Source organism: Crocodylus siamensis, chromosome 6 (genome assembly GCF_052110815.1).
Source record: "Crocodylus siamensis isolate JL-2025a chromosome 6, ASM5211081v1, whole genome shotgun sequence".
NCBI classification, from domain to species: Eukaryota; Metazoa; Chordata; order Crocodylia; family Crocodylidae; genus Crocodylus; species Crocodylus siamensis.
The window spans coordinates 62,782,081-62,807,057 of record NC_143400.1 but is presented as its reverse complement, the minus strand read 5'-3'; the positions used below and the strand labels follow the sequence as shown (position 1 = coordinate 62,807,057).

General features: G+C 45.3%; 1 protein-coding gene across 1 annotated transcript; it reads left to right on the top strand.

Annotated features, from left to right (window-relative positions):
* Positions 1 to 8,020: 8,020 nt before the first annotated feature.
* On the top strand, positions 8,021 to 24,673 carry LOC149862903 (thiamine transporter 2-like). The gene is made up of 5 exons (XM_090054123.1): positions 8,021 to 8,170; positions 14,897 to 15,728; positions 20,648 to 20,840; positions 21,705 to 21,846; positions 24,494 to 24,673. The coding sequence occupies exons 1-5, from the start codon at positions 8,021 to 8,023 to the stop codon at positions 24,671 to 24,673; spliced, it is 1,497 nt and encodes a 498-aa protein (XP_089910249.1).
* The last annotated feature ends 304 nt before the right edge of the window (positions 24,674 to 24,977 follow it).

Genomic DNA, 24,977 nt, shown 5'->3' with positions numbered 1-24,977 from the left:
AGTTTCCTGTAGAAAATGGGCAAACTAAATATTTGTCAAACTTTTCCACAGGAAAAGAAATCTGACCTGCTCTAGTTATAGATAAAAATTGGAGGGCCTCAAAGAATCCTGTTACTACAGGAGTGGGGGAGAGAGGGGCACTTTAATTAAAGTAGCTCTGAGATCTGCTCTAATTAAAGCACCCAGACCGTCTCATGTATTAGCGCCCCCATGCTTAAAAGTGGCAGCAGGAACATTAACTAAAGCTCCTCAAACAAGCTTTAGCTAAAGTGCCCCGCCACCATTTTTAAGCATGGGGATTCTGATACACAAGACGCCTGAGTCTGCTGGAGTGTGGTAATTACTATGCTCCAGGAGACTCAATTAATGGAGCTTGCTCTAATGCACTATAATTACAACTCATTGGAGCAGCCTCATTGCTCATGTATAGGCACCCTAGAATTGTCTTTCTTCACAGAGGGAAAAAGAGCTGGGTGAGCGTGGACACAGAGTAACCTTCTGGTCTAGGCTGACATACTGGAAGCTTGGGTTGAGATGGACTGTCTCTACAAATCTGTGATCTACCTAGTCCATGGACAAATCAAAAGCGGTCACAAGTTAGCACCTTTCAGAAGCACTGATGTTCCACACACACAAAAGCCAGGTCATTTTCAGGTCAGTTTTTCATTTGTGAATTAATCAGTAACCAATATCAGTCTTAAATCTTTAACTTAATATTAATTCAGCTTGTAGACAAACACATTTTGTTTGCAGTCCATCCAGTATTTCCCCTAGTATAATATAATAGTGTCTTAATAAAGACATGAGTAAAATTTGTAGAAGTTTAGGAACTTAAATCCTATTTTTACTAATGCCAGAAACTTCGGCATTAGTATCCAAGTTACTCAAGTCCCAGTGAAACTTTTACAGAAAGATTTTGTCTTTAGGGTTGCCCTTTGAATTCCACATTCCTCACTTACCAAACAAAACAAATATGTCAGCAAAAAATTATCCCTTCCAAATGATGCATAAAGCAATATTTCACCACTAATCACACTACTCATGATTTATAATCAAAGTAATAAACAAAAGAGGCAGATGAGTTTCCTGCAGAGGTCTGAATTTTAGGAGTTAAAATAAGGATCCTTCCTTCCAGAGCCACCCCGAGCAGGGTGTGGGGCCCAGGGCAAATCAGCCCATGCGGAGCCCTGCCCCTGCTTCGCTTCCACAAGCCCCAGACCTGAAGTAACGGCAGCAGTGATGGTGGGGAAGGGAGGGTAGCGAGCAGCTGGACAAAGCCGGTGGCAGTGGTGTAAAGTCACTGTAGCCACTCTACCCAGCTCTACGGGACCCCCCAAAGATAGGGCCTGGGGCAATCGCCCCGATTCACCCCTCTTCCCCCTGCAAGGACAGCCCTGCAGTGGAGTCTCTGGGGGTCAGACTTGATGATCTGCTCAGGTCCCTTCCAACCCTACCAACTATGAAACTACAAAACTACTTAACACCTTTAAAAGAAAAATAGTATTCAAATACTAGTAACCATACACACTCTAAAAGTGCTTTGAGAGCTTGTACAATAAAGCTTATGCTTATATTGCTTAATCAAAAAAACATGCAAAACATGAATAAATGGGTATCCTTTGGTGTGTATTGCTAAAGCAAAATGGAGGCATCTGAAGGAATGCAACTGAAAATTCTAATATTATAAAAGCCTAAGTCTGTCTGTCTGTTTGTAATGCTTTATTTGTGCTCTGATTGGCTGACAAACAGCCAATCAGAGTGCAAACAAGTGTTCCAACAGGAGCTGGTGGTTCATGGAGCTCCCTGCAGGTAGCAAGGATGGAGCAGAGTGGGGGCAAGGCCACCTTGCAGGTGACAGTGGCAGTTATGAGTGAATTCATGCCCAAGCAAATAATACCGAAAATAGTCTACACCCCACTTTATGGCAAGACAGTCCTGTTCGACAGTTGCATACCTTCTTTCTTGTGGGTTCAGCTTTCAGCTGGCGTAAGCTACAGGCTGGGAGACTCCATTGACCTCCTGGGACAGGACTGCGCCTAAGGCTTGCTCAGAGGCATCAGCCTGCAGGATAAAAGGTACCTCAAAGTTCAGGGTTCCTAACACTGCATCTTAACACTTGCATCTTTTTGCCTTCTCAAATGCTTGCCTGCTCCTGGCATCCCATTGAAGAGGACCTTTCCTCTTTCCTTTCGACAAATTAGGGGTGCCATAATTTCCATGAACTGAGGTATAAACCATCTGTAATACCCTGCTAACCCTAAAGAGGCCCTCAGCTGTTTTCAGCTTTGTGGTGGCCTAAACTGATGCAGGGCTTCTACCTTGCTGGCTAATGACCAAACCCGACCTTGTCTTACCATAGAACCCAGGTACTTAATTTCTGCCTTACCCAGAACACATTTTCTTGGATTAGCTGTAAGACTAGCTTGCCTGTAATACTGCCCTAACTGCTCTTAGATGTTCTTCTCACCCCTGCACGTATATTATGTCGTCTACATAGGCGGCAGTGTATTGCTGGTGTGGAGCCAACATCCACTCAATCAACCTTTGAAAGGTAGCAGCCACCCTGTGTAGCCCAAAAGGCGTCTGCTTGAATTCATATAAACCCCACGGGGTGCCAAACACAGTTTTAGCCCTATCTTCTCTCCTCAGTGGCACCTGCCAGTAGCCCTTGGCCAGATCCAGTGTAGAAATGAATCTGGCTTACCCCACTCTCTCTAGTAGCTCACTAATCTGAGGCATGGGAAAAGCATCAAACCGTGATATGGTATTCACCTTCCTAAAGTCGACACACAGCCACAACGACCTGTCAGGCTTAGTTACCGCTACAATGGGACTCTGCCATGGGCTACAGGACTCCTGTATAATACCCTGCTCCAACATCTTGGTGAGCTCTGTACAAATGGCATTATACTTATAGTAGGGAATCCTCCTCCATTTTTCCCAAATGATCTGCCCGGGGGTGGGGGTTATTATATAGTGGGTTATTCTTGCGCAGCCAGGAATTTTGCTAAAGCTGTCACAAAATTCCCTCACCAAAACCCCCAACTAGCACTGCTGCTGAGGGCTAAGTTGGACTCCCACCAAGACTATTGCATCACCTCCCCCTGGTCCCAGCTCTGCCCCTATGTCCTGACCAAACTCCTCAGGTGGGGAAGGATCAACCAACAAGCCCTCCTGGTCCCTCCACTCTTTAAGCAAATTGACATGATAAATCTGTGTCTCCTTCCTGAACCCTGGCTTCAAAAACTTCATAGTCTATAGGGCCCACCTGCTGAATCACTTTGAAGGGCCCCTGCCAACACTTCAGGAATTTTTTCTCAGTATCAGGGAGCACCATGACCTTCTGACCAGCTTGGATGTTCTTTTCCTGAGCCCTTTTATTATATGTAGCTTTCTGCTTCTGTTGTGCTACCCTCAGATGTTTCTCTCGCCAGCTCCTCTGCCCTCTGTAGGCGCCGTCTCATATTCTGCATGTATTCCGAGGGGTTGATGCCCTCATTCAGGGCTTCCTACCACCCTTCCTTTACAAGGTCCAACAACCCTCTCAGCCGATGCCCACACACCAAGTCAAACAGGGCACACCCCAATAATGACTGCAGGGCTTCCCGCATCACAAACAACAACAGTCTCTGGGGATCAGTTTGCACACCCTGTCACAACATATTCTTTAAGGTCCCATTAAACTTCTCCACTAACCCGTTTGTTTGAGGGTGGTAGACTGTTGTATGTAGGTGTCTCATTCACAACATCCCACACAGACTCTGCAGGACCTCAGACATAAAATTAGACCCTTGGTCCATGACAAACTCCCTTGGGATGCCCACCTGGGCGATCCATTTTAGAAGCTCTTCTGCCACCCAGGGTCCTGTGACCATTCGTATGGGGACCGCCTCTGGGAACCTAGTCACATAGTCAGTGATAAATAGCAAGTATTGATGCCCCGCTGAACTTTTAGGGAGGGGCCCTACCACATCCAACACAATACAAGAGAATGGGACTTAAATCATGGGCATAAGTTGTACAGGGGCCCGAGCTGGCTTACTCGCACTTGCCCTCTAACATGCCGGACAGGCCCGGTAAAACCTCTCCACTTGCTCATACAGCCCAGACCAAAAGCACCATTTGTTAACCAGGCTTCTGTTTTGCTATGCCCCATGTGTCCCCGTAAAGGATTTCCATGGGCTAACTTCAGTAGGGGGACCCTAAACTGAGTCAGTATTAATAATTGTGCTACCTCCTTCCCCTCTTGTAGGCCCCACTTCACCCGATACAACAACCCTCTTCTGACCTCCAACCTGGGCAGATTTGCGTAGCACCTTGGGTCTACTACTACTTCTTCCCTTCTTGCCAATTTGGTTTCCTGGATGGCCTGGAACTATTTCTCCTCCTCCTGTGCCTTCCAGACTGTCTGACTACATGCTGGTCATTCTATATCAAAATCTTCTTCAGTGAGATCTTCAGCCTGGTTCTCTAACAGGCTGACACCCCCCAACCTATCACTTCTTATTATGTTTAAGACTTCATAGATCTCCTTCCAGTCTTGTCCTGGAATCATTGAGTATGGCAGGTCATGAGCCACTCCAACGGGCATTTCCAGGTTGGCATTCAACACAGTGACTTGATAAGTCTTCCGAGGTAATGTCCAGGCATGTACGTCATCCTGAGAGGGGTAGCCTTTCGAAAGTATTTGGCAGGGGCCAGCTTGCTTTGTATGAACATGTGGGAGCAACCGATATCCACAACAGCTGCCAACCTCTCGCCCCTGACTCATGCTTCCACCACTGGGTGGGGCCAAGGGCCTCCCTTAATCTCCTTCCCTACACTACAGTCCATGGACTCTATTCCAGCCAGATATGCACGGCCCAGTGTTCCACCCAACTCTGCAAATGGAGAATGTGTCGCTCAGGGAGCAGTCCATGGCAGGCTGGAGCAGTCTCGTGACGTGTCCTACTTTCCCAGGTCTAAAACAGATCACCACAATACTGTTAGGCCTCCTAGTCTCCTGGAGCTCCCTACTCCCTGATCTTGCAGGTTCATGGGGTTTCGAATGCCCAGTCACCCTCAAAGTCCAGTACGGCGGCCTTTCTCCTAGGGCACTGCTAAAGTTTTCGGCTAGCCACAGTGCCCCTGCAGACGACCCTGGTCTATGACAATGGACCCAATTTCAGGTCTCTTCGTCTAAATCGTTCAAAAACTGTTCCAATAGGATCTTATCATAAATGTCATTCTTCAAACTTTCAACAAGGCCCGCAGCTCCTTTTTTCCCCTCTGCTTCCTAGCCCTAAATGCCTGCTGGTAGATTTAGGGGTTGATATCCAGCCGATATAAGATTTCTTTCTTGACCATCTCATGGCTTCATCCCATGTCACAGATTTGTAGGCTGCTTGGGCCTTCCTTATTAACAAAATTCCCAACTGGCCAGCCCATTGGGATTTTTCCAGCCCGGCCATCAAGGCTGCCCACTCAAATCTTTCCAGGAATACCTCCAAGTCATTATGTACTGACATCTTAGGTATTCTCAATTCGATCACATTCCGCTGGTGCCATGCTTGATGCTGGATCCAGCTTTCCTCCAGAGCCAACTGCCACACCGATTGCTGTTGTTGTTGCTGGAGGAATTGTCCCACCAAGTGTAGCATCTGCCTGACAGGGTCCACGCCAGCTGCTACTGCCACCGCCATAGAAACTTCCATTCTTTTGGCTTCCCTCCGGCTGTCATTGAAGTTCCCAGCCAATGCATCAGCTTGTCAGGTGATCGCCGAGTACGGGCACATTCCTCTGCACCTGGTTGACATTCACCAGTTCTTTTCCCGCACATCTTGACCTCCACCAGTTTAGTTGGGTTGACTCTCTTATTCTCTGCTCTCACCTGCCATGACTTTGATGGTTAAAATACAAAGAGGGGTGACTTCCCTGACCCAACAATGACAAGTAGCTGGTTCACACCACCAGGTCCAGTTCCAGTGGAAAAAAAAGAGAAAAATTTGTTGTTAACACCAAGCTCCCTTCCTAGATGTCAGGACTCAAAGCAATCCCTTCTGGTTTTGCCTTTCATCACCCCGGACACTTAAATGCCAGCATTGCAGGCGAACGGGGTTTGTTTTGTTTTTTGGAATTGCTGCTGCACCACCTTAATTGACCACCCGCAACAGCCCATCAGAACCATGAAATAGACAAGGGGAAACATCTCCCTCTTCCTTCCTGACATTGAGCTCCCCTCTTCCTGACGGGGCTCAGAAAAGTCCCTCTCCCGGACTCAGCTTCCCCGGGCACTGGGGTACTGGAGTTGGGAGCAAACAGAGGGCTTCCTGCTTCCACTCCTAACTGCCACCACGCTGGCCTAATTGACCACCCATGGCGGCCGATTACCAAAAAATAACCCAAGTGGAGAGAGCACATCTCTTCCTTCTCTCTCCTGTCCTCTCGCGCTCTCTCTTTTTTTCTTCATTTTTGGTGAGAGCTCCTCTGAGCTCACAAGACCAGATCGGTCTCTTGCCCCATTCCTGGGGACTTCAGTCTCAGGCAGAGTACAACTAAAGCCTTACCTGCCCATTGTACTGCCCATTTGTTCCTCTCCCCTCTGGCTTCTTGCTCCATCCTGGATATAGACCCGACCACCTATTTCCACCAATCCACCTTGCCTGGTGAGATGGTAAAGTCAAGCTGGGGCATATCGGGAGTTCCCACTGTAGCATGGTCACAGCCAAGCTTACGCCCATGGGCAGGGGGCCACCCTGAGTAAGTAGCCTCCAGTTCTTCACACAGCAGCATGGAGGGGGAGCAAGGTTGGGACATTGCAGGGGGGACCCAGGCCATGGCTCTGGCCTCCGAGCACCCCTCCCCACTTCCGTTGTTGTCACCTATAGGACTTGATGCAGGATGATGTGGCGGCAGTGGGGGGAGGAGTGGGCCTGACATGGGTTGAGGGAATAGCAGGTGAACTGTGGCAGTGGGAGGAGGGGAGGAGTGGGCTGGGGCCCCATGCAGGGGGGGAGGAGGACTGAGCCCAAGCCGGGGGAAAAGCCAGCCCGCCACGGCAGGGGGAGCAGCAGGCCCAGGCCAACCTGGCGGCAGTGGGGAACAGGAGGAGCGGGCTCAAAGCCAATGGGTGGAGGAGGAGGGATAGGGGAGGAGTGAGACCTAGCCAGAGGAGGGGAAAGAGGCTTACTCCTCCCCTTCTCCAGCTGCTGCTACATCAGGCTGGGCCCACTGCTCCCCCTCACCACCATGGTGGGTCAGCTTCTCCCCACCTCAGGCCTGGGCCCACTCCTCTCCCCCCCTCCCCTCCCCCCCCCATTGGCTGTGAGCCCACTCCTCTCATTTCTCTGCCACTGCCAGGTCAGCCCAGGCCTGCTGCTCCCCCTGCCATGGCAGGCTGGCTTCTCCCCACCCTCGGGCCCAGTTTTCCCCCGCATCGGGCCTGAGCCCACTCCTCCCCACACCCCACTGCTGTTGCAAGGAGTGGAGGAGCAGGCCTGGACCCTAAGCAGCAGAAGGTAAAGGGGGAGTGAGCCCCGACAGGGACGCGGGCTCTCTGCACGCTCCCTTCCCCACACCCCATCATTCCTGATGGGCAATTAGCTAGTGAATAGATAAGAACAGATGTTTGCACTTATCACTGCTGTTGGTTGAGAAGTAAAGGTAAAAAATTCCTTGACCATCCTCTGAGATGGATTTTCATTCAGCTTACTTAACTACCCATTTAAAACCCAAATGAGACTGTAATGAAGCTTAATTAAGTATGTCACTTAAACAACACTTGAGAGCACTAAGGAACTGAAATTTGCTTCCTTGTAAATGAACAACTCAGGTCAAGGTACAAGCTGTGGATGTGATTGTTGGCAAGGGTCAAAAAACAAAGCCAAACCAAAAAAAAAACCCAACAACATTTCTTGAAGTGGGGATAAATAGAAACGTAACAGTAAGCTTACAAGGAATGAACTTTCACTAACAGCAAGGATCATCTTTTTGATCTTTTGTTCCATGCACATTTTCTCCATTGGGTTTTATTGGACAGACCATGGATTGTTGGAAAGAAATGAAAAGCAGCAGCTGGATTTATTCTACCTTGATTCTCTGCACATATGGATTTTTCTCTGCAATGAAACCAGCAGAATCTTTTCTTACGCCTTACCTCACAGGACCAGATAAAAATTTGACCATTGAAGAGGTATGTCTAGTTCTACTCATTGCCTAAGAAAAGTAAAGTATCAAATGCACTTCAAACTGTGCAAAAAAAAAAGTTGCATCAGAAAAGCTCAATCATTTTTCAGCATTTGTAATTTTTTAGAATTGTAAAAATAGGGAGAGGAATTAAGTTGTACAATATGCAAAAAGTCTTAGTGGCAGAATATATATCCATCTAAGTCAACGGAAGTCTTTACTACTGATTTAAATGACGATAGAAACAGGGAACTTTCAGTTTTGTTGGAAAACATTCTGTTCATTGGTACAGCCTGATCTTTGCTTATTGAGATTCCTATTAGAGCCAGAGCATCCCCTTTGCCTGATATGATGAAAAAGAACATTTCTGCCCTATGAAAGTTTTCTAAGCAAAATATAAAAAAAGGGGGGGGAAGAGAAAAAATGCTTCCTTCTTAGTACAAGATACATTAATTTTAGGTTACAGTTTGCCAGCATTATCAGCAAATGGATTGCATTTTTAGGACTTTGAAACCATTTTGTTTGCGATAAAGAGAAAACAATGTCAGCAATTTCAGTGAAATCAGATCTCTGGTTCTTGTCTTACTCTTAAACTATTCTTTAAAAAAAGAAACTTATGAAGAATGAGAGGAAAGATTATTATGTATATAAAGATTGCTTCTAGTTGGGACAAATCTCAACATATCTTCACTCTAAAAATGATTAGAAAAAACAGCCAGATTCCTCCTTTGTCTGACTGATAGAAATTTTTAGTTACTGTAATATGATTCTTCTAGTTACCAATTGGACCATTCAAGCCAAATTCACAGAAATTCCCCACCATATATTGGCAGACTAGGTTCTTTGGGCAACTGTGATATCTTTTACTAGGCCAACTAAATAGTTGGAAAATTGTTCTTTGCAAGCTTTCAGGTACAAACACCCTTCTTCAGGCAGAAGGAGAGTCTACAGTTGTATTCTATTCTCCGGGGTAGAATAGAAGCCAGTATGCAAGAATGCAGGTCAGTGAAAATACAAAAGTGGGGCAGTGAGGAATTGGAGGGGGTCAGAGACAGTAGGTGACGATGGGGGGGGGTGGGCAGAGGAAAGGGGAAATGGAAGTCTGGTGATGAAATGTAGCTGGTAAATTGTAGAGAGGTTACCTGGAGTTATCAGATGTCGGGTAGGTTATAATGTTCCAATGTCTATAATGAATCCAAAGTCTAGATTTAGTCTATGATTTTTTGTATCCAGTAGATTGATGATGTGAAGTTTGTTGGCTCATTTGCAAAAGGTGTTTTGTAAATTCCCTTTGAGGATTAGAACAGAGAGATTGGAGAGAGGGTGGTTATCTTGAGGGAAGTGTGCCCACACATGTAATTGGGTATTCTTGTCTTTGACAGATTTCTGATGTGCATTCATTCTGGCTCACAGTTGTTTGGTTTGTCCTACATATTTTCCATCAGGGCATTTAGCACACTGGATGAGATATAACATTTCTGGAGGTACAGGTGTAGGATCCAGGCATGGTGATGGTTCCATTGTGGAGTGTAGTTATTGTGGGAGTGGTGGAGATGTGTTGGCAGGTTTTACATTTCTTGTCCCAAAGAAGTGTATCCAGATGGTCTGGATCCATTTGGCGTGCTTTGGACTATAGGAAGTTTGCTTCTGGTGGTGAGGTTAGCGAGGTTCAGTGCTTGTTTAAAGGCTAGGATGGGTGGTTCTGGGAAGATCTCTTTAAGAATTGGGTCTTCTAGTATAGATTGCAATTGTTTGAGGATTTTCCACATAGGTTCCAGGGAGGGATGGTACGTCATAACTAATGGTGTGCAATTCATGGGGATTTTCTTTTTTTGTACTGCAGCAATTCTTCACATAGTATCCAGGTGTCTCTTTCAAAAGTGCTCTCTCTCTCTGTAGAAGTGTCCTTGTGGAGGACTGAAAGCTCTTTTGAGAGATTTGTGAGGTGATAATCACAGGTGTTCCCTTCAGTACAAATTCAGTGGTACTGGAGGGCTTGGCTGGGTATTACAGCTTCCTTGGTGTGTTTAGGGTGATTGCTGGTTCTGTGTATATGTATGTTGGTCCCTGGATTTCTTGTAGATGGTGGTTTGTATTTTACCGTTCTGGACAGTTACCATAGTGTTCTAAAAAGCAAATGTTGGTGCTGGAGTATTCAAGAGATAGTCTGGTAGAGGGGATTATTGAGCTTCTGATGGAAATCAGTCAGAGATTGCAGGCTTTCAGTCCAAATGATGATGTCATCTCTATATCTTAAATATAGCATTGGTTTGATGGTGCAGCTCTTGAGGAATTCTTCTTTTAGGTGGCTTATAAAAAGGTAGGCATATTGTAGGGCCATTTTGGCACCCATATCTATGCTATTAAAACTGAAGTTGTTGTGTGTGAGGATGAAGTATATAAATTCAGTAATATCTTTAGGTCTGTACTCTGAGTTGTAATCTTGCTCTTGTAGATATATAAGGCAGACTTGGATGACGTCCTAGTGTGGGATATTGTTATATAAGCTGGTAACATCCATGGTGGCTAGAAGGGTGTTGCTGGGAAGGTGGTCTATGGTTTTAAGGTTCCGTAGAATGCCTGTTGCATCTTGGACAAAACTCACTCTGGATCAGAGGTTTTAGGGTGGATTCGATGAAACCTGATATTTCCTCAGTTAGGGTTCCATGCTTGGATATGATAGGTATGCCTGGGTTCCCCTTATTTGTGGATCTTAGGGAGCATATAAAAAGTTCCTGGGTTGGGTAGTGGAACTTTTTACATGCTCCCTAAAGTTGTGTAGTTTTTCTTCTAGATGGAAACGATTTGATGGCAGTTTTGTGTTTTAAGGTGAAAAGGTGTGTAGAATATGGCTGTGCGAGGCTTTGGACAGAGCTTCAGATCTGGAGAAGCTTCAGATGCCTCAGGGTCCAAAGCAGCACATCGGGTCAAAGCGCCGCTTTGTTCGGCTTCCCGAAGCAGTTCAGAGCTTCCGGAGAGCTTCGGAGCTGCCTCGGAGATCTGGCCACAGGGTATAATGGGGAACAATAAAATATCTTTAACTTTGTTGGCTTTTTTGTCCGATTTGGATGAAATTTTCAGGGGTGGTAGACTCTGCAGAGAGAATGAAGCCTGCCAAGTTTCAAGAAGATCGGTGCAGGGGTTTGGGGGGAACTGCCTCTCAAGCTGCAAACAAGTAGAACTGGTGCCATGGGTGCTGTGGGACTGACTGTGTCTGGCTTGGGGTGGGGAAGGGAGACACCGCTGCAGGCCTGGCTGCCAAGCTACTGTGTTACCAGTTACCAATGAATCGATCATGATTTACCCAGGGACTCAGGCATCAGCTCAATACACAGGACCCAGCTACTACATAATGACTTAACGAGCATCAATTAGCACCTACAAAACCGGCTAAGGAGAGGAAAGAATCAATACAATCAACTGCCCCAAGACAGACACAGTCTTGGCAGGAGTTTTGCTTGTCACCAGCTAGGGGAGCAGGGCCCCAGGAACCCCCTGCACTGATCTCCTCCACAGCTGACAGCATCACAGCAGGGGCCACCATCCCTGCAGCTGTCACCCCGCTGTGCCTGAGCACACACAGTGTCACTCATGGCACGAGTTTTGCTTGTCCACAGCTTGAGGTGCAGTTCCCACCAAACCCCTGCACTAATCTCCTTGAAACTTGACAGGCTTCATGTCCCCTGTAAGAGCTAGCAGCCCTGCAGTTTTGACCCCCTGTGGTGTAACACACAGCCATGACATGAGTTTGGCTTTCAAGAATTTGGGGTACAGTTCCCCCCAAACCCCTGGATCAATCTTCTTGAGTCTTGGTAGATTTTATGTTCTCAGAAGAAGCTACCATCCCTGAAAGTTTCATCTAAATCAGACAAAAAAACAACAGTTATAGATATTTCATTGATTCCCCCCGTTATACCCTATGGCCGGGTCTCCGAGGTGGCTCCAAAGCTTCGGAGCCATTTCAGCCGGATCGAGGCAGAAACCTGGTCTGGAGCTCCAGATCGGATCACAGCCATCCGAAGCGGCCAGATCCAAAGCTGGATCAGATCGCTGCCAACTCGCATAGGCCTAGTGTAGGATCTTCCTCTAGTTTTTTGTAGTATTTGGTGTCAGAGAGTTGTTTGTTGGCTTCTTTTTTGTAGTCATCACAGTTAAGTATAACTACTATAGCTCCTCCTTTATCTGCTGGCTTTATTACTATTTGGTCATTAGATCTTAGAGAGTCTATGGCCCTTCTCTCTAAGAGGGAGAGGTTGTTATAGAGACATGTATTGTTGAGTATTTCATTGTTCATTCTTTCTGTGAAGCAGTCAATATAGTGGTCAAGGTTTGAATTTCCTCCACTATGAGGTGTCCAATCTGGCAGGTTTTTTGGTGGTTGATCTTTTCCTTAATGATGTCAAAGGACTATACTATAAACTGCAGTCTTACCATAGCTCTGTCCCTTCACTGACTACATTCTATTTCTGAAAGAAAAAAAAAAGTTAAAACATTGTTGATGGAAAGTGCAACAATCACTATGCTAAATGATTAGAAATTAGGAGAAAAAATGTTTAAATATAAAACTGATAGTCCTGAATATAAAATTGAACCTGATGTGAACAGAAAGTCTGGATTTACAACAGTGTATATGAAAACAGAATCAGGCACCCATAGCTCTGTACTTACACATCAAGTTACCTCTTCTCTTCCCAGATGAAAGGAACTGTTCTCTTAAACATAAACATAAATACTTTGATTATGAAGCCTTGATTCTGATCTCAGCAATTTAAAATTAAAACCAAACATACTGAAGGCAGAAGAACTCCATAAGCTTTTATGGACGCCTGTTCTAGACCTCATTTTCTTCTTGTTCAGGTTCCAAACCCTTGAACAGAAAATCTGTAAGCGTTTTAAGAGACTACTGATAGAGGGCAGTCAGCAACTTTATATATTAGTCGAACATTTAAAATGAATTTTCAAAAAACGTTCACTATTCTGTTGCACCATTTTTAATGGTGTCCAAAGAGTACAAGAACATTTAGCTTTGGTGAAGCAGTGAATACTTAACAGCTTTCTGAAAGCTGGACTAGCTGAGGTACAAAGAAGCCAACAGCAAATCAGCAGTCCAGCACAAAACTGAAACCGACATTAGTTAGTGGCACACTGAGGGTTAATACCCTCTCTAACATGCTCTGCTCAGACCCACTGCTAGAGGACTGGCAAGCAGGGGTGTGACTAGGGGCTGCAAGTCTGCTTCATTCCCGTCCCATTTGCCAGCTCTCTGGCTGCAGTATAGGCGAGGAGGATGGAAGGAAGGCCCCCTAACCAGCAATGCTTTGATCACTGCCCTGACTCTGCTCCCAGCCAGCAGCATGGGCTTCAAGGAAGCTTAGGAGCAGGCAGGGTGGGGGAACCCTTCCTCCTCCCTACCACCTCCACTGCTATGCTCTCTGGCTGATTAGGGTTACAGGGAAATAGTTCAGAGCTGCAGGAACAAACAGGGCTACCATTTGGAGGACATGGGATGATCAGGAGGTAGAGGAGGTAATCAGAGTATCAGAGCAGGGATCCAGGCAACAGAGAGGGTCCAGGAGTTGGGGAGCAATTCATGGAGCAGAGGAGTCAGCAGCCTCCCACTCTCTCCTTTCCTCCCTCCCTGCTCACTTGCTGCCCAGCTGAGCCCAGCTGATAGTCAAGGGCTGTAGAGTCCTGGATCATAGCTAGCCCACCTGGGAGCTGTACTGCCTGGGATGCTGGAGGACTACAAATTGATGTTTTTTCTCCCAGGTGAATAGCCAGAAGTTAATGCAACTCAAGCTAGGTAGCACAGCTCAAAGATAATCCTTGCCCAAAAGGATTTAAGACGTCTAGATGGTACTTAGTATTTGTTAATAAGCCTTAATATGCAAGTATTCAGTTTTAAGAGACCTTAACATGGTCTAACTGTAATGTATAATCTTACTCTGAGACTAGTTCTGAATAAGTGGAAAAATAGTTAAATAGATTGTTCAATCCTGACAGTTCAGCATGTGTGAAAGTGAAGTATGGCAGCATTTCCATTCAGTTTAGGTTTTTGAAAATGGGCTGCATTGTCTCCCTATTTTTTCACAGGGCTAACTTTTGGATGTTAAAAAGTTGCACACACATCTTACGTTTAGCATGGTATGTGTTAGGGCATACCTTAATTCTAAACTACATAACAAAAATACTTATTATTTGGTTAGAGAAACTTTGGCCTGAGTTTCCAGAAAATAAGAGATCCTGAGAGTAAATTTTACAGGCACTAGTTTCAAACTAATGTTCTTGTAACCAATCTGAAGAATACAGTTGATGCTTACATATTAAAGTGCTGTCAAAAATCAGTGTACTGAAGTTATGGTCTTACCAGGACTTGCAGTTACTCTTGTGCATGCATCTTGAAGGTGAACTGTACAGGATTCTTCCAACATCAGATTTACCGCACAAATTGCCATTGTCCTAGTCCAGTAATTTTATTAAGACTGTCTTCTAGAAATGTAATTTCCTTTCCTTTTTTTTCATTCAGTGTAAGGAAATTCTAAATATTTACAGGTTATTAAGTTGTAGGTGTTACGCATTTTTTTCCATAGCAGGTAATGCATTTCAAGTTTCGTGTTGCAAACTATTTCTAATTTTATATCTGGAGCACTCCCACTAACTCAGGGAGCATAATCTACATTTATCTAGTTTCATTACCAAAAAAAGTCACAGGATCCCTTCCTTCCCCTTCTAGGTGACAAATCATGTTTTTCCAGTTTGGACATACTCCTACCTAGTGCTGCTGGTTCCAGTTTTCCTGATCACAGACTACATGCGCTATAAGCCCATCATTATTCTCCAAGGAGCTGGCTCTCTCATTACTTGGCTGATGCTACTTTTTGCACAAGGAGTGGTAGCCATGCAGCTGATGGAAGTTTTCTACGGCATGTTCACAGCCACAGAAATAGCTTATTATGCCTACATTTATAGCACTGTCAGCGCTGACCACTATCAAAAAGCAACAAGCTACTGCAGAAGCATCACACTAGTTGCATCCACAGTTGGGGCAGTGCTGGGACAACTGTTGGTGTCCTTGGCAGGCTTATCCTATTTTTATCTAAGCACTATAAGCTTGGTTTCTGTCTCCCTGGCATTTTTTACCTCACCTCTGTTACCAATGCCTCCAAAAAGCATGTTCTTTCATAGAAAAGGGCTCTCAGATACTGTCTCAGAAAGAGCAGAGAAAGAGATAACACCAAATGCATCCAGCACTAACAAGCACCCTGGTCACCAAGATGACAAAGACTCTGTCAAGTCAGCTGCAAACCCCAGCACCTCACCTGAGTGCCATCCTAACACTGCTAAGCAACAGAATCACGTGCTGAGAGTGCTGGTGCAATTGTTCAAGGACATGAAGGAGTGCTACGGCACAAAGAGGCTTCTTTACTGGTCTCTCTGGTGGGCGTTAGCCACTGCAGGCTTCTATCAGGTCCTGAATTATGTCCAGGTGTTATGGGACCACAGGGCACCTTCCCAGAGCTCTGCAGTATACAATGGGGCTGTGGAAGCAATAGCAACTTTCCTGAGTAAGTAAACGATACAGTTGTATAGATTCACCTTTCTAAAACAGATTATAAAATATATCACCTGCATCCACGGATTAATTTTCTATTGCTACCTATAAGACTATTTCAAAAGAATTCTCCAAGGTTGTTAAGGCAATAGTACCAGTAGCATCGAAGATGGCATGATTATTGTACCCATCCACAGCATGGAGAGCACATTTGTTTTTGTGGATAGTTAATTAAACTCGTATGGCCCCACAGGCCAGATGTGTGATCCAGGGCTAGTCCATGGGCTGGATTGGGCCAGCAGTGCAACAGACCCTAGATTCCCACCCCTTCATGCCAGGTTCAGCACCAAAAGGGCCTTCTTCAGCTGCTCTAGCATCCACCCTCCATGTTGATGGAGTCCCAGAGTAGCCAGGGCAGGCACTGCATTTAGCACAGATCCTGGACGGGCTGGAGTGAGTGCTGTGCTACATGTGAAGTGTCTCAGGTAAATGCCCCAGCAGCTGGTCCAGGACTGTGCTTCAGACTGTGTGAAACACATCCTGGAGACCCTGGGATAGGCACTGTATGCTGGAACAGCCACTACATAGACCGCATGCTGCGCTCATTCCAAGTCCTGACTATAGAGCTGGTTCAGATCAATTCAAACCTGGGACTGCACCAGGGACCAAATAACAAGGCTCCAAGGACCATTTGTTTGACACCCCTAGTTTAACATGATTTTTTCAAACAACTTTCTTGAAGTTTTGCTAATAGTTGATTAGTAGTCATTCATTGTAGATTTGTACCATGCCAAAAAGTCCCACCACACTAAATCAGCAGAATTAAGGAGAGTTTTCATGTATATTATGGCTAAGTGGCTTAGCTACTATAGTCACATGACAAATGAACATTCAGACACCACCTTGCATCTTTCAGGCCTTGTTCTTACGTCTTTTCTTTTGTCTTAGATACACATGTACACACTTTCCCAGACAGCATGGAGCTGAACATACATTCCATAATTGATTCAAGTCCCTGGACCAAAACTGGCAAGGATTTTTTTTAAAGCTAAGCATTTACAATCTTGTTCAGCAGCAAAAATACAGGCAGACAATTCTAATTTAAATCAACGCACCAGAAAAAGCTTAGAGAACAAAACATTCAGAACACTGTGATTTCCTTTCCAGGGCTAAGTACAGGCAGTCAAAAAGCCCCAGGCTGAATCGATTCAATCTTTGCAGGTTTCTCTAAACCGTGTAGTTGAACCAATAAGCAAGCAAACAAACTTTCCCTTGTGAAACTGAAAAGTCAGCCAGATCCCTGCAGTGACCCATATTTGTAGCTAGGGGCACTTGAGCACACCTCCCAGCCTTCAAGCCACTGCCAAAGTCACCCGAATGCAGCCAAGCAGGGCTTATCCTTGACTGGCTGTCCAACAGATGCCCCACAAACCCTTGCAGTCCCCCTACCCCTCCATGGGGGAACAGTCCCTCTAGCCTGGGCTGTCTGGGTCCCCCAGTTTCAGAGGCAGGTCCCTGTCCCTGGCAGGATCCCACCAGCCCTAGCCCTGGTGCAAAAAAGAGATTCCTCCCCACTTGCTACTAGAATTAATATTAGAATTTAGGATGGGGAGAAGAAAATGCACCTCACCATTAGACCCCCCAGCCAGTTGCTGCCCTGTGTAGGTGGGGGGAGCCCAAAGCAGGGGCTTTACTCCCTGCTCCTGCCTGGAGTGATTCACCTCGCCATGGTCCCCACTCTCAACTTGGCTGGAGGAAGGAGGGGAAGCCTCCACCAAGCAGACCCTGGCTGGGGTCTGGTTCCAGGCTGGGGTCAGGAGCTTCCTCTGGCCACATCCCCACTCCCAGCTGGGGTGGGAGAGCTTCTGCAGGCTTCCTCCTCCTCTCCTCCCACCAGGTAGACCCAGGCTGGGGTCAAGTACTGGGGTTTTACCCCCAACCCCTTCTCTGCCAGCTGGAACAGTAATAGTGTTCCAGTTGGGGAGCAGCAGTGTGGGGCAGACCCTGCTCCACCTGAGCAGATAAAGCCTAGGGCTGCAAAGCATCCTGGGATGCTGGGGGACTGTGAGTTAGCTTGAACCAGGAAAGGAAAGGTACAGAAGTCCCATAAACCAATTTGACCTAAGTCAGTTAAGTCGGATACTACATCTAACCAGATTTATCTTAAACCAGTTTCAGACATTTTGAAAGCAGTTTAAGTGCACTGAACTTCTGTTCTGTTGCAGGTTTAAATACGTTTCGGATCCTTTAACAAGTTTATGTTTAACTTCTGTTCCTAGCACAGGTGGTGTCCTCTCTAGTCCTCAAACATAAAAGTTACAGAAAGATGTGCTCTTCACTACTGCTCACATTTCTACAACTTTGACCATAGGTTTCTAAGTCCCTTTTAAGCCTTTGTTCCCATATTCTCGGCTACTATACAAAACCACTTCACATAAAAATCAATAGCAAAAGTAGAATTCCTAGGGACTTTCATGGATCCTTGGCTTTCTGCTATACCACTTACACAACATTAATCACAAAATGCTCTCACACATAAAACACCAAGGATTCATTGGTGACAATCGATAAGAACACTGTTCACTGGAAGTATTAAATAATTGGGTTACATCCAATTTTCCTTGAAACAACATTTTCTTTTGACATAAAGAAAAGACAAGAACATGTTTCTTTTTCTTTCTGAGCTTAATTCCAGAAGCATCTCTAGGGGTTTCAAAGTTTGAGTGACCACAGGTGGGACAGTTTTCCTGCCATTTGGCTGGAATTAGGACTAGAGTATCACAGAAAGCACTGAACAACTGCATCTGAGCTATAGCTGCACTGAACAACTGCATCTGAGCTATAGCTCTCCTCAATTCGTATTTAAGTGGACTCTTTAGGATCATAGGATAGTAAGTCTGGAAGGAACCTCACTAAGCCTAGTCCAGGCCCCTGCTCAAGGTAGGATCATCCCCAGCTAAACCATTCCAGCAAAATGTCCATTTAAACTGCTCTTGAAAATAGCCAGGGATGTAAATACCACCACATCTCTAAGTAGTCTGTTCCAATGACTGACCACCCTCATAGTCAAAAAGTTCCTCCTAATCTCCAACCTAAAGTTTCCTCTGCTGTAGCTCAAATCCACTGCTTAGTCCTATCCCCTACAGCTACAGAGAAAAAGCTGATTTCCAACCTCTCTAATGACCCTTCATGTATTTAAAGGCTGTTAACAAATCCCGCCTCCGTCTTATCTTTTCCAAACTAAATAACTTCAGCTCTTTTAGCCTGTTGTGATAAGTCATACCTCCCCACACACACCCTCCCTGAGAGCTCTAATCATTTTTGTTACTCTGAACTGGACTCTTTCTAAACTGTCCCCATTTTTCTTGCAGGTAAGACCTCACGCTGAATAAAGTGAAAGAATCACTTCCATCGATTTGCCAGTGACACTCCTATTGACACACCTTTGCATACTGTTGGGCTTTTTTTGTTTTGTTTTGTTTTTTTAAGACAAGCACACTGTTGGCTCATAGTCAGCTTAATGGTCTACTGCAGGAGTGGCCAACCTGTGCCACACATGCTACAAGTGCTATGGACAACCCCTCTGCATGGCAGATCAGGAAGTAAAAAGCAGAACAGCAGATTGGGCAGGAGAAAGGAATCAGAGTGGTACTTAGGGAGGGTACAGACCTAATTTGCAGCACAACTGCCAGAAAGTTTGGTCCTTTGTTTTACTAAAACCCCCAGGTCTTTCTCTGAAAAATTTGTGGCAACTGGGGGAGGTCCTGGATGATTGGAAAAGGGCAAATACAGTGCCCATCTTTACAAAATGGTAGGAGAAGGATTTGGGGAACTACAGATTGGTCAGCCTCAACTCAGTCCCTGGAAAAATTATGGAGCAGGTCCTCACAGAACCCATTTCTAAGCACTTGGAGGAGAAGGAGGTGATTAGGAACAGTCAGCACAGATTCACTAAGGACAAGTCATGCCTGACCGACCTGATTACCTTCTATGATGAGATGACTGGCTCTGTAGATGCAAGAAGAGCAGCGCATGTGACATACCTTAACATAAGCAAGGCTTTTGATACAGTCTCCCACAACATTCTCGCAAGCAAGCTAAGGAAGTATGGGTTGGTTGAATGGGCTGCAAGGTGAATAGAAAACTGGCTGGATTGTCAGGCTCAGAGGGTCATAATCAATGGTTCTCTGTCTAATCGGCAGCCAGTATCAAGTGAAGTCCCCTAGAGGTTGGTCCTAGTGCTTATTTTATTCAATACTTTCATCAATGACCTGGAAGATGGCACTGAGTGTGCCCTCAGCAAGTATGCAGATGACACCCAGTGGTGGGGAGTAGTAGATGTGATGGTGGTAAGGCTGGGATTCAGAGAGGCCTCAACAAATTGGAGGAGTGAACCAAAAGAAATCTTGTGAGGTACAATAAGAACAGGTGCAAAATCCTGCACTTGTGGTCGTACATGCGATTGTTCTGTCCTAAGATGGAGACTGACTGGCTAAGCATCAGCTCTGCAGAGAAGGACCTGGAGATTACAGTGGATAATAAGCTGACTATGAGTCAGCAGTGTGTCCCTGTTGCAAAGAAGGCTAACAGCATACTGGGCTGCATTAGTAGGAACACTGCCAGCAGATCCAGGGAAGTAATTATTCCGCTCCATTCTGCACTGGTGAGGCCACATGTGGAGTCCAGTGGAGGGCAATGAAAATGGTTAGGGTGCTGGGGCACACGACTTATGAAGAGAGGTTGAGGAAACCAGGTTTATTTAGTCTGGAGAAGAGAAGACAGAGGAGGGATTTAATTGCAGCCTTCAACTACCTGAAAGGTCATTCCAAAAAGGATGGAGCTAGGCTGTTCTCACTGGTGGCAGATGGCAGAACAAAGAGCAATAGCCTCGTAGCTGCAGCAGGGATGATCTATACTTTCACTCTGCTTTAGGCTCAGCAACATCCATGGCAGTTGGATACATAAGAATAAACTGGGATCTTTCAGGAGAACTGGCCTTGGGGATCTTCTCTGCAGTGAATGCAGGTGCCCTGTTTCTCATGCATTGTACTGCCAACATTTGGGCATGCTATGCTGGCTACTTGGTTTTCAAGGCGTGTTATATGTTCCTCATAACAATAGCAACGTAAGTAAAACCATTACAGCACTGGGTTTAATTAAATCACTTACTTGCTTGAAATTTAAGTTACTGTATTTTAAAGTCTAATTGAAAATCACTTAAATTCCACTTGAAGTTTCTTAAACAAAAGAACTACTACTCTTTTTTTTTTTTCAGCAAGTCAAACTGGTGCGGTGGAGTAAATTGTTCTCTCCACTTACTCTCCAGTTCCTACCAGAATCCTGAGTTATTTTTCTCCAACAAGCGCCATGTACATGATGGCTCCATGCTTGACACAAGTGTGCACACACAAGCTTGTCTGAACATTCTGGAGCGTTGCAGAATTTACTTCTAGAGATTAATGTCATGAAATCGCATCCAAGTCTAGTAGGGGTTTGAAGTTTAAACGAGTCCATTCTTTATTAAAGGGTTCTTCTGGGAGAAGGGAAAGGTGGGGGCAGGGATTTCAAGATGGTTTTGCCCTTAGGTGAAAAAATGTAATAAAATACACAGCTTTGATAACAGTTTAAAATTGGTGAATGAAGAGCCTAACTAGCAGTTTAATGGACTGTCATGACTATTAAACACTTTTTAGAAAGGTAAAAAAATCTCTCTCTAACCAGTCCTGTTTGAGCGAAGAAAATATTTATGTTATCTTAATTTCCTTTCTTCTGTAAGGAGTCAGAAAAATTCAACAAAAAGTCAGTTAAAATGAAGAATTTAAGGAGACCAGCAAGGCAAATTTTATGAATTCTTATGTAATTCCATTGTGCATATGAATCACTTAGATCTCCATTTCTTGGGAGGAGTGGGGGGGGGTGTATAGAAGAGGGGGGAGGCCTGGCAGGAAGCGCCCCCTGCAGTTAAATTAATTTACCAATTGAATTTAAGATTTCAGATTGCTGTTAACCTCAGCATGGAACGTTATGCTTTGATGTTTGGATTCAACACCTTTCTTGCACTGGCAATTCAGACAATTTTAACTCTTGTTGTAGTTGATTCAAGAGGCCTGGGATTGGATATAGTCACTCAGGTAAGTTATCTGTAAAGCAAATTATTTGTTAGCAAAGCAAGTTAATTGTTTCTAAAATTAAAATCATCCCAAAGTCCTATTTTGAGTTTAGTTTTCAGGAAGACATTTAAAATTATGGAATAGAACAAGAAGCAAAGCAAAAGAGCCCTGTTTAAGTTACATTTCAGAAGCATTGGAGTACTGTCGATGATCAACCTGCAAAACCATAAGAGGGTAGTAGGCATTTCTTTCTTCCTTTTTTTTTTTTTTTGAGAAAAGGAACAAAAAAAAAAAATAATAATTCACAGAGGGGTCCTCTCTTTTCCCTGCTGCTCAAAGAAAACTATCATTTCAACTAACTATTCACAAAGCACTTTAGAAAATACACTGACTAAATAAGAGAAGGAAGCCAGCAATAGAACACAAAAGTTTTTGGAGGCTTGTGAGGTACTTTCAGTAATAGTAGTGGTAAGAGCAATAAGCTAGGACAGCCCCTGAAAAAACCTTCTATCTTAAAATGATATATAATCAGAAGGTGAGATTTGTTTCCTTGGACTGGATTTAGGAAAAAAAAAGCTTTACAATTTTTATATAAGTTAAGGAGGTTCATCAAGGCAAGATTAAGATGTGTAGAAAGGGCACCTCTCCTCAGACTATTGTTTTTCCAGGCACCCTACTGTAGATAAGCTACACATTGACAAATGTAGTAGAAAAGATCTATACATAATAGAAATGAATACAAGCATTTTCCAGGTGGGTATTGAATATTTCCAAGGACAGTTCAGAGATAGAGCTTAATATGGAAAATGAAAACACATCTTATTTCCAGCCTTGAGTTTGTTCTCATGTGAACAAGAATATTCTCTCAATTTTCAGAGCATTTCACGAAGCCACCCTGAACACAAACCTCACTTTTACTAACCAAGAGAGCTCCAAGAATCTCAGCTGTGAACAAGGAGGGTGAAAGATAGGCACAGTTTGTCACCTTGTCCAAGAAGAGAAAACCTATTCAGTCTTCCCCATCTCCTGAAGATAAGCTGCTAAAACAGCAAGCAGATCTCTTTTCCCTAAGGAAGGAGGGTTCAGAGAAGGGCCACTCGCATGATCAGGGGGCAGCAGGGCAGGCCCTATGAGGAGAGGTTGCAGGACCTGAACCTGTTCAGCCTCCACAAGAGAATCATAGACTCAATGAGTGGGAAGGGACCTAGACAGATCATTAAGTCCGACCCCCTGCCATGGGCAGGAAAGAGCACTGGGGGGTGACAGGGGTCATAAGACCCCAGCCAGGTACCTATCCAGTCTCCTCTTGAAGATTTCCAGGGAAGGTGAGAGCACCACCTCTCTGGGAAGCCTATTCCAGGCTCTGGCCACCCTTACCGTGAAGTAGTTCTTCCTAATATCCAACCTAAACCTATCCTCCCTCAGCTTGTGGCCATTGTTCCTGGTGACTCCAAAGGGGGGCCCTGGTGAACAGACTTTCCCTGAGTCCCTGCTGCTGGCCCCTGATAAGGTTGTAGGCAGCCACAAGATCCCCCCTCAGTCTCCTCTTGCAGAGACTGAAGAGATTCAGGTCCCTCAGCCTCTCCTCATAAGACTGGCCATGGAGGCCCTCAACCATATGAGTGGTCCTCCTCTGGACCCTCTCCAGGATCTCCACGTCCTTCTTGAAATGCGGCGCCCAGAACAGGACACAGTACTCCAGCTGTGGCTTGACCAGCGCCACATAGATGAGGAGCAAGACTTCTCTGGACCTGTTAGTGATGCCCCTGTTGATGCATGACAGGGTGCGGTTGACTCTACCTATTGCTTCGTTGCATTGCCAACTCATATTCATCCCGAGTCAATCATGACTCCAAGATCCCTCTCTGCCTCTGTGCTGCCGAGAGGGTCAGCCCCTAACCTATAACCATAATGCTGGTTCCCTCTCCCCAGGTGCAGCACCCTGCACTTGTCCCTGAACCGCATCCTGTTCAGGTCCGCCCACTTCTCTAACCTATCCAGGTCTGCCTGGATGTGGTCCCTGCCTGCTGGTGTATTCACTTTACCCCACAGCTTGGTGTCATTAGCAAACCTGAACAGGATGCACTCCACACCCTCGTCCAGATCGCTAATGAACACAGAAGACTGAGAGGGGATCTTGTGGCTGTCTATAAACTGGCCAAGGGGGACCAGCAGGCAATGGGAGATTTCTTGTTCTTCTGAGCACTACCAGAAGTACCAAGGAATGATGGCCATAAGCTGACAGAGTAGGTTCAGGCTAGACATCAGGAGGCACTACTTCACAATCAGAGCAGCTAGGATCTGGAACCAACTTCCAAGGAAAGTGGTCCTCACTCCTACCCTGGGGGTCTTCAAAAGGAGCCTAGATAAATCACCTGTCTGGGGTCATTTGACCCCAGCATTCTTTCCTGCCATGGCAAGGTGTTGGACTTGATGATCTGCTCAGGTCCCTTCCAACCCTACCAACTATGAAACAACCTGACAGCTCAGGGTGATTTCACTCCCCTCCTTCTCATGTAAAAAGGAGATAAACAGGCAGGAGAATTATTGAACTGTCCCCACCCTACAATGACACAGCAGCAAACCCTTCTTCAGTTGCCATCCTTCCAAGGCCTAGGAAACTGAAGTGAAGAATAAGTGTTATTAATTCTTTCCATTTTCTCCCCAGTTCCTAGTGTATGGCTGCTATTTTGCAGTAATTTCTGGAATTTTCTTAATGAGAAGTATTTATATACTTGCCTGTACCAGATGCAGAAGAGAGAAACAGAGCTTTCCTAAAGAACATCTCACCCTTAAGGAACAAGAATCAGAAGAACCCATTACAACTGGCAGCGCAACGCGGCTATAATTGCAAGCACCTTGACTACGCCAGGCATATGAGCTCTATAATGCTTGCTATTTATACTCTTGATCAGGGGATGGCAACATATAGCCTACGGGCCAGGTAGCTTTCAGCTGTGCCTATGCTGCTGCTCCTTTTCTCTGGTCTCCCAGATTCTGTCCAATGCAGGCTGGGTCATTTCAAGGGACACATGAGCAGCTGGGGGCTTTGCCTGTACCCACACCAGAGCCAGATATCTGGGAGCTGCACCCACACTGCTACTGCTTCTGTCAGCTGCGCATATCTTGGCTGAAGTGTGAATGCAGCTTCC

Coding starts and splice junctions, on each gene's coding strand:
- LOC149862903 (XM_090054123.1), top strand. CDS start 8,021: ATGGATTGTTGGAAAGAAATGAAAAGCAGCAGCTGGATTTATTCTACC. Junction 15,729..20,647: donor AGCAATAGCAACTTTCCTGA/GTAAGTAAACGA, acceptor ACTCTGCTTTAG/GCTCAGCAACATCCATGGCA. Junction 21,847..24,493: donor GATTGGATATAGTCACTCAG/GTAAGTTATCTG, acceptor TTTTCTCCCCAG/TTCCTAGTGTATGGCTGCTA.